The following is a 17,744-nucleotide window of genomic DNA, read 5'->3' on the forward strand; positions in this document are numbered from 1 at the left end:
AATAGGCATCCAAACTCATATCCAAAACAGAATCTCTGATTTGTCCCAAAACCTATTCTTCCTCTTTCTTCCACAACTCAAATAACAGCTATTCTTTCAGCTGCTCAAGCGAAAAACCTTGGAGTCCTCTTTGTCTCCTCTCTTTATCCCATTACCCACTACCCGCCTAAACCACCATAAAAATCCTGTCAGCTTTTCTTTCAAAATACAACTGCAAGTATTTATAAAATACAAAATGCAATCACTTCTAACCATCTCCATAGCTACTATCTATCTTGGTCAAAGCCACTATCATTTCTTATCTGCATTATTACAAAAGCCTGCCTCTACTTCAGCTTCTGCAAACCGTTCTTAATAGAGAATCCAGAATGGTCCTGTCAAAATATGTTTTCTGCTTAAAACCATTTAATAGTTTCTCACCATCTCAGTCAGAAAAAAAAAAAGAAAAAAAGCCCACCTCCTTACTATTACTTTCAAAGCTTAACATGATCTGGCCACCTATAGTCTCTCTAACCTGTATCTCCTACTTCCCTCTCTCATTTATTCCACTCCAGCAACACTGGTCTCCTTGCTATTCTTCCTACACATCAGACATATTTCCATCTTTGGGCCTTTAAATCCATTCCCTATGACTACAGCACTCTTCACTCAAATACACAGAAATTCACTCTTCCACTAACTACAAGTCCTTACATAAAGTCCTTACACTTTTTCAAGAGAATTGGCCTGCGCATCCCAAGCCACCAACCCACCTGTCACTCAAAATTGCCACTACCTTACCATAGAGTAACTTTCTGATATACTGTATTATTTTTTAACTTGTTTATCATTTTTATAATTTGTTTCCCTCCCTACCCAAATGAAAGTTCCATGCAGGTAGGTGTTTTTATTTGTTTTATTCACTAACAGATAGATGAATTAATCATAGACCAAAGTAATTTTTTTTTTTTTTTTTTTTTTGAGACGGAGTCTCACTCTGTCACCCAGGCTGGACTGCAGTGGCTCGATCTCAGCTCACTGCAAGCTCCGCCTCCCAGGTTCACACCATTCTCCTGCCTCAGTCCTCCCGAGTAGCTGGGACTACTGGCACCCGCCACCACACCCAGCTAATTATTTTGTATTTTTAGTAGAGACGAGGTTTCACCATGTTAGCCAGGATGGTCTCGATCTCCTGACCTCGTGATCTGCCCACCTCAGCCTCCCAAAGATCTGGGATTACAGGCATGAGCCACTGCACCCAGCCAGTAATTTGTTTTATATGAAATGAATATCTAATTCAAGTCCCTCATTCTGAAGGAGACAAGTTAAGGAGCAGTTTGACTCATACAGAAGCAATCAGTAAGCAGCACAGTCGAGAATAAAAGCAGGTCTCCTTGGTCTCAGCCTGAGGCTTTTTTCCACCAGGGCACACTGATAGAATGTAAGAGAATACATAGAAAACTAAATTTTTTTAAACAAGCATGCATACACATAAATACACAGACACATATACAGACACATCTCACATTAAAATATTACCACTGCCAGCTGGGCACAGTGACTCACATCTATAATCCCAGCACTTTTGGAGGCCGAGAGGGGTAGATCATTTGAAGTCAGGAGTTCAAGACTAGCCTGACCAACATGGTGAAATCCGTCTCTACTAAAAATACAAAAATTAGCCAGGCATGGTGGCACACACCTGTAGTACCAGCTACTCAGGAGGCTGAGGCACAAGAATTGCTTGAACCCAGGAGGCAGAGGTTGCAGTGAGCCAAGATCATGCCACTGTACTCCAGCCTGGGCAACAGAGCAAGACATTGTCTCAAAAAAATAAATTAAATAAAATATTACCATTGCCCAGTAGTAGTGTTATACAAGGTAATTTTCTCCAAACTTTTATTACTTACCTCTACCCCAGATTTTTTTGGTGTCTGTGTTACAGTTTCTTTGAATTTATTTGCCTTTTCAAGTTGAGCTTTAAGTTGTTCAGCTAATTCCTTCAAAAAGAAAAACAAGTAAAATATGTGCAATATGTAGTTTAATTCTTTACAACAAAATGTTCAAATTTACACAACAGAAGGAAAGATAGTATAACCAACACTCATGTAGCCAACATCTAATTTCAACTACCAACCCACAGCCTAGTATATTACTTTTTAATGAACTTATCTCAGTTACAAACTCCTTGAATACCTGTGACGTGTTTATGCTTCAAAGATAATTAATTACAAGGACATATATTTTGGAGGAGACAGATGAAGGAATACATAACCTTAATGATATTTTAATAATTACTAAATATTATAAAAGTTCAATATTACAAAAGTTCAATATTGGTAACAAAAAAGCTATCACAAGATTTAAAATGTTACCTTCTTCATTGTTGATAATTTGGATGAAAATTCTGAATATATTTCATTTTTACTCTAGGAAACTTATAGAAATTTATATAAAACAACTGTCATATAAAGCAATAAACCATGAAGTAATAAATTAAATAAGTAGATTTACGTGACATGCAAAGAACAGCAAGCGCCACCACAGTGCTCTTCTTGAACACAAGAACACATATTTTACCCTTTTACCTAGATGACCTCTCTTTCACTATTTTAACTAATTCCTCCATACTTTCAAAGCTCAAACTTTATTTTCTTGCTATCATTATTGTTATTTTCCTGACCAATTTCTAGGATGAGTGGAAGTTCAGTGTTTCCAAGGATCAGATTCAAAGAGAGCAGCATATGCAAGATATGCCCTTTATTAGACATAACACAGAAATACCTTGTTTGGTTACCATTTGTTCTACTACAGTATTGTACTAACAGTTTGCCAAAACATAAGATTCCCTAAAGATCCCTTATATTTGGGTTTGAGATGAGTGCATACATATGACCATGACCGAATCTATTCTATCAAGATGTGGAATATCTGGCTGTGCTATTCTGCTATGTGCACTTTAATATATACATCTCACTGTACATTATTTTAATATGCATGTGACAGTAAATGAATGGACGAATGGATAAATATAGCTCTTACCAAATCATCCCTATTTCTTACAATTCTGAGGTAAATTAGTCGTAAATCAAACATTACTACAGGAATTAAATGAGTTAGCCTACACAAAGCATCTAACACAGTATCAGGCACAGCACATTTACTGCAAACTTGAATGACTTAATCCTCCTTTTTTAGGTTCCTAAGTAATTTGGAAAAGTAAAAAACATTCTTAAAAATACATGACAAAAATGAGGTGGAAAAAGTGACATCTTTATCTCCCTTAAATATGCTCAATGAGTTAGAAATGCAGGAAGAAAGCAAATAACAAAGTAAAAAAAGAAATTTAAAAGCATGAAGTTCCTTAGGATCTTAAATTTCAGAGATCTGACAGAGAAAGTAGATCATTTATTTACAAGTAGGCAGATAGTACTGTTTACAGAAAGGTTCAAGAATTTTTTTTTCTTTTTTTTGAGACACAGTCTCACTTCGTCGCCCAGGCTGGAGTGCAATGGCGTGATCTTGACTCACTGCAATCTCCATCTCCCAGGTTCAAGTGATTCTCCTGCCTCAGCCACCCCAGTGGCTGGGATTACAGGCACATGCCACCACATCAGGCTAATTTTTGTATTTTTAGTAGAGACGGGGTTTCACCATTTTGGCCAGGCTGGTCTCAAACTCTTGACCTCAAGTGATCCTCCTGCCTTGGCCTCCCAAAGTGCTGGGATTACAGGCCTGTGAATTTCCTTAAGGAATCAATAATCAACAGTTATTTTCACAGTGTGCTATATCCACACTACTAAGGAACTTCTAAAATTACTCATAAGAAGTTAAATATTTAATCACTATTCTCCAAAACAACATCTAAGAAGTCTTACCATATTCCCCATCATCTCTGCTTTGATAATCTTGGCTCCCAACTTGTTCTTCTCATCAACACTCAGGATGTGAATGGACTCATGCTCTGGACTTCTATAGGAACAGGACAGATTAACAGCATATGAAATATAGGTGTAATGCAAGCAATAACATCAAAACTCAAATGTTATTTTAACTGACCTCAACAAAGCATGCAGCACCAATAGGAGATCATGATTGTAATACATGTAAATTAAACTAAATATTCTTCCATAAACTGATAGTTTAAAATTCTCTGTTACAATGCCACAATCAACTATGGCAGTTATAATAACTGATCAAAATCCCAATAACAATGAGATATATAGTATTTATCAACTCTTCTTATTTAATATCCCCATGCTCGTTATTTCAAAAAAGAAACAAACAAAAAACTAGAACCAGGCCATAATTCTATACATCTTTGGAAACTTTTCTCATTTCACATGATAAGTTGTTAATAATCTAAGAAACTATATTTAACTGCATTCAAAGAATAAAAGCAATGATCATGTGCTTTTTTGTAAACTCAGTCCAGAACATAACATATAGTCAAATAATATAAACTAGTTTAAAACTGATATCATGTGCCAAACCTATACTATGGAAGTATCACACAAAAAAAGAAACCGCCAGCCAAGGTCAGATTTCCCTAGCTTACTGCCTTAAGAAATAATTCAAGGCTACAGTGCAGGACAGTGATCTCAGTCAAGAGCCTGAAGGACTTCTGAGTAAAGGAGACATAGCCAGGAGTCCAAGAATTCCAAGGCAGCTAGAATTCACAGAACAGAGTACCAAAGAAGAGAAAGCTGCACCATAAGAAAATCCCAGAGAACTGCACAGGGTTCCCCTTGAGTACTCAGCAAGAAACTACCTGCAGTCAGGGAAAGAACCAGCCGAAGGATTGGAGGTAGAGTACTTGGCACTCCTGGGAACTGCATGTTCAGTCGCACTAGCCAGACTAGGAAATCATGTAACTCAAAAAGCACTAGACAAAGTATTAACAGTCTTGCTTCATTAGTGGGAAACAGCATGCCCTAGACTAAATGCTGCTCTGGGTCCACCTAAAAAAATGTTAAAATGAAAGTTAAAAGGATCAAATGGTTTCCAATTAACCATATTCCAGAACAAAGTTCAGGAGTACACCATCAAAGACAAAGCAACCACTATGCTTTTTTAAAAAAATTACAGCAACGAAAGAAATGAAATGGAATCATAAAAATAATCCAAAACAAGTGAGAAAAAGAGGACGAAGTGAACAAAGAACAGATGGGAAAAGTAGAAAACGAATAGCAAAGTTACATATTTGAACCTAATTATATCAATAACATTACATATAAATGGTCCAAATACCTAAATTAAAAGGCAGAAATTATCAGATTGATATAAAAGCAAAACTCAACTACAAGAAATGTTCTATAAACACACAGACATAAGTATGTTAAACATAAAAGGATGGAAAAAGATATACCATATTAATGCTAGTCAAAAGAAAGTTGAAATGGCTACATTAATATCAAACAAACAAGATTATGGAGAAAAAATATTACCAGGGACAAAGAAGGTCATTTCATATGAAAAAGGAGTCAATCCAGCAAGAGCGTTTGAATACATGAGCAAAAACTGACAGAAGAGAAATAAACAAATCCACAATCACAGCTATAAATTTCAATACCTCTCTATCAATATTTGATAGGATAAATATAACAGTTCTCCCTTATCTGCAGGAGTTATGTTCCAAGACCCTCAGTGGAAGCCTGAAATCTGGGATAGTACCAAACCCTATCTATAGCATTTTTTTCCTATATATACATATCTATGTTAAAGTTTGACTTATAAATAAGACACAGTAAGACACTAACAACCACTAATAACAAAATAGTACAATTACAACATTATACTGTAATAAAAGTTATGTGAAGGTGGTGCCTCTTGCAAAATACTGTAATATTTTCAGAACATGGTTGACCACGGGTAACTGAAACCTCAGAAAGCAAAACCATGGATAAAGGGGGACTACTATAAACAGAATCGGAAAGCACATGGAAGACTTGAATAATACCATCAACTAACACGCCCAAATGGACATTCATAGAACACACCACCCAACAAGAGTAGAAAACACATTCTTTCCAAGTGCATACAAAACATTTCCAATATACACCATGTTCTAAGCTATAAAAACAGTCTCAATAAATTTAAAGGAATTCAAGTTATATAAACTATATTCTTTTATCACAATGAAATTAATTAGAAATCATTAACAAAAGTCTCTGGAAAATTCTCAACTACAATATTTGGAAACTAAATAGCACACTTGTAAATAACCCATGGGTCAAAAATAAGACCAAAGGAAAACTATATAACACATGTCCGAACTGGTGTAATGTTGCTAATTTAGAGGGAAATTCATAGCACTAAATATTTATATTAGAAAAGATCTCAAATCAATCACCTCATCTTACACCTTAAGAAAGCAGAAAAACAGCAAATTAAAACAAAGTACAAATAAATTCAAAAAACAATAAAAATCAGAGTAAAATAAATAGAAAATAGAAAACCAATAAATTCAATGAAACCAAAAGCTGATATTTAAGGCAATAAAATTGATAAACCTATAGCCTGACTGATCATAAAACAAAGACATCTAAATTACTAATAGAGAGGTAACAGCACTACACGTTGTAAGCACTTTACAAAAAGATATCCAGATGGCAAATAAGCACATGGAGAGATGTTTGGCATCAGTAGTCATTAGCCATTAGGGGAATACAAATTAAAACCACAATGAGCTACCACCACACGTCCACTAGAAGAGCCAAAATTTAAAAGACTGACCATTCCAAGTTCTTACAAGGATCTGGAGAAACTACAACTCTTATACACTGTTGGTGATCATGTAAAATGGTACAATCACTTTGGAAAACAGTTTAGCAGTTTCTTAGTATTTAAACATAAAGTTACCATATGATCTAGCTACTGCTCTCCTAGGTATATTTATCCAAGAGAAAGGAAAGCATATATCAATACAAAGACTTGTACATGAAAGTTCAGAATTGTACATAATTTATAACAGCCAAAACCTGGAAACAATCTCAATATTCACCAACGGGAGAATGGAAAAACAAATTGTGATGTATCCACCAATAGTATATTACCCATCAATAAAAAGGAATGGACTACTGACATATGCAACAACATAAATGAAGCTCACAATAATTATGCTGAGTGAAAGAAGACAGACCAAACTAAGAGTGCATAACATATGATCCTATTTACATCAAACTCTAGAAAATGCAAACTACAGCTGACCCTTGAACACCGCAGGGGTGAACTGCCCTGGTCCACTTATACACAGATTTTTTTCAGCCAAACGTCAATAAAAAATACAGCATTCATGTGATGCAAAAACTACAGAGTGACATTTTCATACATGTGGGTTCCAACTTGAGTATGTACGACTTTGGTATACTTGAGTGGTCCTAGAACCAACTCCCACGAATTCCAAGGGATAAATGTAGTCTATAATAAAAGAAAGCAGATGTGGTTGCCTAGGAGTGGAGAGCAGGGGTGTGGGAAAGCAGGAAAGAGAGATTATGAAAGGGCACAAAGGCTTTCGGGGGGGGTGATGGTTTAATGAGAATACATGCATTTCAAAATATACCAAAATGTACACTTTTGTATATTTGCAGTTTACTATATGTCAATCATACTTCAAAGTTTCTTTAACCCTCAAAGGGAGTAATACATTTTAAAACCAGAGTATAACTAATTTGTCATAATCTTAAATATAAAGGATATATCTGATATTATTAGTTTTCCTGAATTCCCAGATTCTATAACACTCTATGAAAATTAACCTTAATCGTATTTTCTACAAATTTGGTTTTCCAAATCAAAACATGATCTACCAACAATATATGAAAATTATTTTTAAATAATTAATTCCTCTGGGAGGGGAATCTTTTAACAGATAGACAGCATTGGAATTAAAAAAACCAATCTCTACAGAAAATCTATAGTAGCCATTTCTTCCCATATTGTTGAAAGGAAAGACAATACTCTGGTGTTTAAGAAATCTAAAATATTTGAGGTAAAGCAACACTAGAAAGTAACATATTTTCATTCCCCTCATATTCTTTCAGTCTACATTTTAAAAAACAATTAAAATGAACAGTAGGGACATTGCATTCGTGTAAGCAGGAGAACATTATTGCTTTTTATATGCATCCGTGGGCTGAGTTATTGCTTGTTTTATTAGCTGTACTTTTTTGTATGGAAAATATTTTTCAGTACTTTTTCAAATTAAATGCTAAGGTACATGTCATTTTCATTGTATTGCAAATGTAATTTACCAGAATTTCTGGCAATCTAATCATCTCTCTCTCTTTTACTTACCAATCAAAACAACTTTCCTCAATTTGCATTCTTTCCCATTCAACTTTCCAAAATTCCCCGCTTTAAAAACTTATGTTTATGTTTATTATGTGGAATTATAGATATTATATTTTTACAGGTATGTATAACGCAAATTAAATAACCACAGTTCATGCCCTTTCTAAAGAGCACCAGTACAATTATTCCCCTATGAAGTCGCTTTCTCCAGGGTCTGTCTCTCAAATTCTTGTTTCCTAAGTGAGAAACTTCTTGGCTTCTTTTCCTTCTGCTATTTGTACCTGACCAGGTTTTTCTTTCCAACTAAAGTTATGTCTAGTTCCTCCATTTCTCATCTCAATATCAGCCAACTGAGAAACCAAAGAATCGAAGAAAGGTTCTTTAGGATAAGGAAGCGATTTACCCAGTATTTCTACAATCCTTTGTTATTCCAGTAGATGCTTACTATAATCCAGATGTAGAACAAGTTCACACATAATCTTCTATTGAGCTCCATATCCAGAAATAAGTCACCTTGCCAGCAACCTTAAGTCTGATAGGATCAGAAGATTCAAAGACCAAGCCATCCATCAATCCGTCTCCTTCTCTTGAGGAGAAATGTTTCAGTACTATTAACACAAACTACTATATCAAATGTCAATATGGCAATAGATTCACGCCTACTAATAGATATGACCAAAAATAAAAGTATAAATACCTAAAAACAGGGTACTAATCAAATTCTCAGTCTCTAATGCAAGCTTCTCATGAAGAACTAAAAGTTATTTCTTTATAATACCAACACCAATCATAACTGACTCTCGATATACAGATCAAGAGGATCACTGATATTCTGGGAATCATGTGTCAAAAAAAAAAAAAAAAAAACACTGACATTAAGTCATTAAGAAAGAATTCCTAAATTTTCTCCCTTGCCACCCACAATCTGCAGCCACACTTTTCCCTTTTTTTTTTTTAACTATTTCCACCCAAAGCTAATCCTTCTACTTTTACAAGTAAACTGGACCCCACATTAACCCGCATTAACCTCAGGGATCTTGCTCAGTTGCCCCATCTATCATCTGTCTATCTGTCTTGCTTCTTTTAAAATGGATACTGACTCTTTTCCATTAAACATGTTCTAGTATAAATACACTTTCCATCTCTACCATTCCGTAACTCTTAATAATTTAGTCTACTAAAATCTGGCTTCTATACCCTCTTTTATTTAAAAAAAAAAAAAAAAATCCCAGATTAAGTAGCCAAAGAAGTTTGTTATTATCCATCCAAAGGGCACATCTTTGTCATTTTACTTTCCTCTTCCCCTCACTTCCCAGGATGCAAGTTTAGAGATTCAATCAAGGAAGGCCAATGAAGGTAGCTAAAGTTCATTTAAAGCCCACACATTTCCAGACGATAACTAGAATCTCAATGGATCTTTAAAAGTGGTGATTTCCATTGTCATGAAATGGAATACTCCACACAATTTTTTTTAGCATTTTCTAACAAGAATTAAATTGTTTATTAGTAGATGAGGATAAATGACAAAAATATACAAGAATTCTGAACATCTTTTATACTAGTAATCTCAAAATTAACAGTTACTTCTACACAATATAACAGTAACAGTTGTCAAGTAAAGACATTTAAATGAATGTTGTTGAGCACAAAGTAACTGAAGAAAATATTATTCTATTTTATTTTGTGAACACCACAGCAACGACACTGTTCTACAGCAAAAATCAGGGAATGGGCTCTTCATTTCTTTCCCTAAGCATTTATAATGATGAGCAAATGCTTTGAAAGAAACATCACATGACACCTGCAATTATCCTGCAAAAAGAAAGAAAAAAAAAAGCGGCACTATTCACAATAGCAAAGACTTGGAATCAACCCAAATGTCCATCAGTGACAGACTGGATTAAGAAAATGTGGCACATATACACCATGGAATACTATGCAGCCATAAAAAGGGATGAGTTTGAGTCCTTTGTAGGGACATGGATGCAACTGGAAACCATCATTCTCAGCAAACTACTGCAAGAACAGAAAACCAAACACCGCATGTTCTCACTCATAGGTGGGAACTGAACAATGAGATCACTTGGACTCGGGAAGGGGAACATCACACACTGGGGCCTATCATGGGGAGGGGGGGAGGGGGGAGGGATTGCATTGGGAGTTATACCTGATGTAAATGAGGAATTGATGGGTGCTGACGAGTTGATGGGTGCAGCACACCAACATGGCACAAGTATACATATGTAACAAACCTGCACATTATGCACATGTACCTAGAACTTAAAGTATAATAAAAAATAAATAAATAAATAAATAAATAAATATGTAAAATTAAAAAAAGCCCAAACATGTCTCAATTTCAAGAATTACTGCTGTATTTCCGAAGTCCTTTTTATAATTAATTTCCAAAAAGCAAACCCTATTTTCACATTAAAATGTACTCTTTGAAACACACACAGAGACAGAGGTTGAAAACCTTTGAGAAATAAGTAATTAAAAGAGCTCTAGCCCAATAACATTTTTAAAACCTGCAATTAGTCATGCATAGTATAACGACATTTCAGTCAATGACAGACCACATATGACAGTGATCCCATAAGATTATAATGCTGTATTATTACTGTACCTTTTCTAGGTTATGTTTAGATACACAAATATTTATCATTGTGTTACAACTGCCAACAGTGCTCAGTACAGTAACATGCTCTACTTTGTAGCCTAGAGGCAACAGGCTGTACCATATAGTGAAGGTATGTACTAAGCTATACCATCTAGGTTTGTGTAAGTATACACTATGCTGTCCACACAATGACAAAATCACCTAATAATGAATCTGCCTAACAACAATTTCTCAGAATATATCCCCATTGTTAAGCCACATATGATTTTACTATTCTTGTGCTGGCAGTGTTCACAGATCCCCCTTATTATTTTCTTACCAATTGCCCTCATATTTGCTTCCTTGCTTAAAGATCTCAAACTATACTCAAAGTCTTCAGAATCTAGCATCCTTCTCTTGCCCTTCTGGGCTACAGTAACAAATTGCCAAGAATGACATCCAAAGATTAAAATATTATATAAAAAGGGTTAGTTTCTGATATTAAACTTGTAAAATCAAAATTAAGGACTTCTCATTAATTTTTGTTCACATTACATACTACTCTAAGTTTGAAATTCCTGGAAATACTTAGTCAATATATTTTCTAACAAAAGAAAAATATATGCAAAAGCACATTTCATTTCTAACAAAAAGTTTAAGGTTCTTAATTGCATGGGCCACTACAGTGGATGTTTTTCTGCTACTTAACATAATTGCAGGGCCTAAAATGAATAAAGGAAAGAGTGATAAATTTGAACATATTTAAGAAAGAATGAATGAAAAAAGAAAAATAGGAAATTACAAATGATGAAAAATCTATTTGCATTACATGACAAATATAAAGAGCTCTCACAAACAAACAATAACTCAAAAAGAGGGCGAAACATATGACTAGTTAACAAAAAAACTACAAATAAACAACACATGAAAGTATGGCAAACTTTTCTCGTATTTAAAGAAATAAAAATCAAAGAAATAGTCTGTTTCTCAATTACACACATGGCAAACATTGTAAAAGTTCAATAATGCTATCAGCCGGAAGTAGGAGAAAAGTCATTCCCATACAGGACTATAAGAGTTTAAATTGGTTAATACTGCAAAATATGTAAAAAGTAAAATGCATGTACTCTTCGACCTGACAGTTCTACTCCTTGGAATGTATGTTACAGCTATATTTAAATAGCATGCAAAGATACATACAAAAAATTAAATGTGGAATTGTTTCTTAGAGCAACAAACTGGCAACAACCTAAAATTCCATCAACAGGAAACTGGTGAAAAATATTAGGTTATGCCTAAGTTTTACAATGGAGTATTAAAGAGGCTTTAAAATAAAAAATGTAGGTACATATGGGCTAAAGTAAAAAGATCTTTAAGATATTGGAAAAAAAAACAAGATTTGTGAATGGTATATGCATTGTATAGCTATTTAACACATATACTAAATATATCATGTAAGTTTTTATATGTTTTTTATAAAATTTTATACAGTAAGTTAAAAATATATATTACACATTTTCAAATACACTAAAAAATTTAGAAAGACACTACTAACACTGTTAACCTGGCAAATGGGATTAGGGTTAGAAGTGACATGAAAGGTAGATTTACATTTTCATTTTATACTCATCTATGTTTTATATTCTTGTTTTATACTCTTCTGTCTATACTGTTTAAATTTTATACATATATATTTATTAAGATTACAAATGGCATGCTCTAAAAAATAATACTGGTGTATACAGCAAGAAAGTTAAAGATATATGAACAATACATATAAGTAAGTAAAAACCAATTCAACTAATTTTTCCAATCATGACCATTCATATAAAAGATTATCTGTAGCAACTCACAGTCTGGTAGACTGACCCATGATATATGGCAATATCCATTTTACAAGACACAAAGTTATTTCCTAGTCCCTCACTGAAAATTCTTCCCTTCTTGCAGCTTATCTTTTTTCCTCTCTCCTATGCCTCTAAACTGATCAACTTTTCTTGTATTCTAACAAAATTACTCTCATGGAGCATATCAATAACTTCTCCATAATCAATGTATAAAAGAAAAAGATTTTTCTTTCCAAGCAAATTCAAGGTTCTCCCTTTTTAACCTTACCTGAAAGCAAGCTAAATAGACATCAGACTACAGAGCCTAAGTTCTGCAAATAACTAATTACATAATAATATCAATAGTAACAATAACGGCTAAGATTTGTGGAGCCCTTACTAAGTGTCAGATACTATGCTAAGTTTTTCGTACACATTAACTCACACGACAACCCCATGAAGTAGATCCCGTTGGTATCGTGGTTTAAGATAAGGAAACTGAAGCACAGCAAGGTCAAGTGTCAACTCTTACGAACAGTCATAGACCCAGGAAATGCTTAAGTGTTACACATAGGATTGCTAGATAAAATACATGACACTTGGCTAAATTTGAATTTCAGGTAAATAACAATTTTTTTTTTTGCATACATATATCCAAATATTACAAGGAATTTATTTTTTATTTTTAAAAAATCTGGAAACCCTAGTTACATAACACTGTGTAAGTCATAACCTGAGTTCCCCTCAGTTTCTGCATCTGCAAAATACAGGGGCTCAGCCTATTTCTTCTAGTTCTAAATCATGTCTATGATTTTTTTTCTAGTTCTAAAATTCATCAGTCCTAAAACTCTCTAGAATTCTAGCATTTTATAAAAAACGCAACATATTCCCAGGATAATGTTCAGACAAATGAATAACTTCTAACAATCTTTCACTGGATCTTCCAGGCATTCTTTAAGGTCCTGTCGTCTTGGTCTCCTACTTTACAACCACTCTACATTCTCAGGAATCTTTTTTTTTGGATGATTCCTAGATTTTTTTTTCCCTCTCTAGCCAATCGCAGAATTCATAGAAAGCCTCAAACCCTCTGTACTATCAAATCAAAACAATGAACAGAAAATACTGTCTTCAAAGGAAAAATTACATATATACATACATATATACACACACATATATAGCTTTTCATGAGTGCTGTCTTCAAACCAAAAAACTATATATATACATACACACACACATACATACACAGCTTTTAGTGAGTGCCTGTATTATAGTGTATCTATTAGAAGCTTACAACTTAAATAAGACATACAAGTATGCAGCAATCAGACAACCAGTTGGAATACTAATTGTGTGGTATTACTTTGCAGACATGTTCCTTAGCTAGAATCACAGAAGAAGGCCTTCAGATCATCCAAACTCTAACCCAATCCTAATGGTATCAGGAAATAAGAGCCTCATTCCCGTAGCGACTGGTAACTGGAAACAGTCTACCACCCAGGGTACCTGAAGTGAAGACTGGACAATTATATATGCACACAGCCTTAGACACTAACCCCTGCCATGTTTGTTTAGTCAATACAATTGGATTTCTTCTTCCATTTCCTGGGAGGAAAGCCCTGACGTGAACCAGAGTTCATTTGACTGGGGCTTAATCACTCAGTTCAGATTTTGCCGGCTTCCTCCCACTGAAAATTATGCACTGAGTTTTATAATCCACTGCTTCAGATGGAGTCATTAACAAAAGTGATTTATCAGACTCACAACCCCAAACCACAGTGCTTTTATCTACTACAACCACAGGTTTCTATTATTTCCTAAAACCTCTTCCTTTAGTGTCCCACTCATTTGGTGCTATTTTAAAACATATTTTAATGATCATTCAAGTGTAAGTTATTACCCTTTGGACACTTGTTTTTTTGTTTTGTTTTGTTTTTTCTGGTTATCTCCAACAGGACCAGCAAATTTCTAAAGCAAATTCTCTCAGGTTTAGTCCCATTCAACCTGGGTTTCCTCATCTTCTGACCCAGCCCTACGTAAGTGCAACATATATTTTACATTTAAAACTCTAACATTATCTTTAAAATCTGTCAATTGCCCAAAGTGGATTATTTCTTTCTCTGTGCAAAATAACAACCGTAATTCATGCTCCCCTCTGCAAGATCTCTGGCATGTATTTGTCACTTTATATTTAGGCTGTGGCAGCATGTTTTCCTTTTGTCTCCTAGACTTCCTATAGATATGCAGTATTTATGATTATGATTATACTCAACAATAAGATAATTTCCTTAGAAAGTAATGGCATTGGTAACAAAATCTACCAAAATATCTCCTGCAGCACATACATTTAAACCTTAACTCATTCAGTTTTTTAAATTGCAAGGAAGCAACATATTTTGAACAAATATAGCTACTTGAATTCTTTCAGCTCTCTAAAAAAAAAAAAAAACCTATGAAATAAAATGCAATCCATAACACAATACTGCATTGTTAAATCTGCATATCTTACCCCTTCTATCAATTTTAAGAAATGTGAGACCATAGTCATAGCTAATAACTGATGTTCTAAAAATATAGCTCTGTTCTTTGAACTCTCTGGATCTTAATATTCACTTATTAGGTTAAAAAATGATAAAATACCCAGCAAATGTAGACTTTGTGTCCTGTAGATGTTCTTTTTTTGGGGGGTCACCTCTGAAGCCTTCATCTTGCGATTTTTCTCTTGTATCTTCTGGAACATGTTGGTATTCATCAGTACTGGTTTCCAGTGGCTTTTGATTTGAATGTTTCTTGCCTCCTCTCCCATCAGAGCGACTCCATGATGTTAATCTTTCTTCATTGTTCTCGGTGGGTTTTCTAAAACCACTACGCAAAGAGCCCTGAGCTACCAACGCTGAAGATGAACTAGGTGGTTCAAATGTTCTGCCCTTGCTGTGAAATGACAGCTCTTCATCATCAGAGGGTCTTAAGAATTTAGCTCTCAAATTGCCAAAAGAAAACTCTTGATTTTGCCTTGGGTTAGATTCTCTTACACATGTTTCTAAAGACCCAGGTCTCTTATCCTTTCCATCACCAATAAATTTATCATTATTGCTATTTTTTGCAGTATCTGTTGTAGCATATCTATCCCTTGAACTGTTATCATATTTTACTAAGTCTGATTTTCTACTTTCTTGACAATTCTGTGCTTTATCTGAATATGTGGGTTTCCTCCACCGCTCCCGTTTATAATCTTCGCTCATGGATGCAGCTTTTTCAGCATCTTCTAATTTCGACTGAAATATTTCCATTGACTACAAAGGAGAAAAATTAAACAAGATATCTAAAATTAGGAACGGCTCAGTGACTTGCACCCCACGTCAGCGCATGACTCACTGCCAAATGGCACACTGAAAAGCCCACTAAGGGGGAGAAAGAAGACCCATACAATCATCCTACACTGAAACGAATACTTTTAAAAAACTTGTGTAAACAATTAAAAATTATTAAATAACAAAAAAGATTCCAAAAGGATGGCCAGTTAGACCAAATGCTCTGCACTAACACAAAGTATAACACAGAAAACAGTAGAGACAAACTTTTCAAAAAATAATTACTTCCTACTGGTTGTCAGATTCAAGAGGTTAAACTGCTAAAACAGACTCTCACAGAAAAAAAAAAAAGAATAGTTCAAGAACAAGAAAGACTTTGAAATAAAAAATCATGTGTCCCAAAAAGTTGTACAGATACACCAAAAGGAAGAAAAGAGAGTGCTGAAAACTAAATTAACCTGGAAATTCTCTACATTTTAGGAAAAGGTAGTAAATAAATGTAAGTTATAAGAAAAAAAAGACACATGAACAATTGATTCTAGAAAATCTAATATGCATTTATTAGTACTTCCAGAAAGATGGAGCAAAGATGATGGGAGAAAAGCATTAATTTTAAAAATATATAAGAAAATTTCCCCAGCCGATTTCTCAGAAGGACTCATCCAATAGCCTTGGGTGGGGGAGAGAAAGAAGAAAAACACAGAAAAAAACCCTAATACCTGAATCTCAAAACTCAAGGAAAAAAAAAAAAAAACCTTTACAAGGACTACAAGGACTAGATCGGAGAAGGAGTAAATAAGTGTGAGTCTGTATATGGATGGGGCAGATAAACAACAAATTATCTACAACGGAAAGACAGACTTACAGCTGTTCATCTATAATAATAAATAATAGAATGAAGATTAAATTTTGAAAACAAAATTAAGCTATAATTCTATATAGAGAATTCAATTCACAGTCAAATTATCCTTCTTTGGTATGGGCAAAAGAAAATCATCTTCAAAAATGCAGGGAATCAGGGGGCATATCACTAGCAATTCTGAGGGAAAAAATTACTCAAGATGAGTACGTCGCACCATAAATGAATTAGGGCAAAGATCTCTGAAAAAAAGAACAGATGCTAAACAACAAATGGCAAATGCACTGGTCAAGTCTAAATAATTGTTCTTGTAGTTGCAAACTTTAAAACAATTTTCAAGGAAAAAATGCATCATACATAGAAACAGAAAGTAGGAAGGTAGTTACTGGAAGGACAGGGGATGGGAAGATGGAGGTCAAAGAGTGAGAAGTTTCCATTATTTAGGATAACTAAGTCTAGAGATACGATGTACACCATGAGGACTACAGTTAATAATATCACATTATACACCAAAAATTTGCTAGGAGAGTAGATTTTAGGTACTTTTACCACACACAAAAAAAGGAGAATAACTATGTGAGATAAATGATACACCAATTTGCCTAATTCTAGTAATTATTTCCCTATGCATATCAAAACATCATGGAATACATACCTTAAACATATACAACATAAATTAAAATAATAAAAATTTAAAAAACAAGCACCTTTTACTCAACTTTGAATACAAGGATACTTAAACATGATACTCTTATTCTTAAACGGAAAAGTCATTATTTAAAGACAAAAAGACAAGAATAGCGGCTTCCAATCCTGTTACCAAAGTTCTAAAATTATAACTATTTCAAGAAAAGAAAGTTTAAATATTAACAGAGAGGAAA

General features: G+C 34.2%; 1 protein-coding gene across 4 annotated transcripts in view; it reads right to left on the reverse strand.

The window, feature by feature from the left end:
* CWF19L2 (CWF19 like cell cycle control factor 2) overlaps nucleotides 1–17,744 on the reverse strand; it is a 176,249-nt gene that overhangs the window by 130,247 nt on the left and 28,258 nt on the right. For all 4 annotated transcript variants that reach the window (XR_004053602.1, XM_030917958.1, XM_030917960.1 and 1 more), the window contains 3 exons: nucleotides 15,334–15,986; nucleotides 3,858–3,951; nucleotides 1,890–1,979 (listed from right to left, as the gene is read on the reverse strand). Coding sequence is in view for 3 of the 4 variants with exons in the window: in XM_030917958.1 (XP_030773818.1) it covers nucleotides 1,890–1,979; nucleotides 3,858–3,951; nucleotides 15,334–15,986 (837 nt within the window). In the remaining variant the exon portion in view is untranslated. The remainder of the gene's footprint in view (nucleotides 1–1,889; nucleotides 1,980–3,857; nucleotides 3,952–15,333; nucleotides 15,987–17,744) is intronic.

The sequence above is a fragment of the Rhinopithecus roxellana genome, chromosome 15 (assembly GCF_007565055.1).
Source record: "Rhinopithecus roxellana isolate Shanxi Qingling chromosome 15, ASM756505v1, whole genome shotgun sequence".
NCBI lineage: Eukaryota > Metazoa > Chordata > Mammalia > Primates > Cercopithecidae > Rhinopithecus > Rhinopithecus roxellana.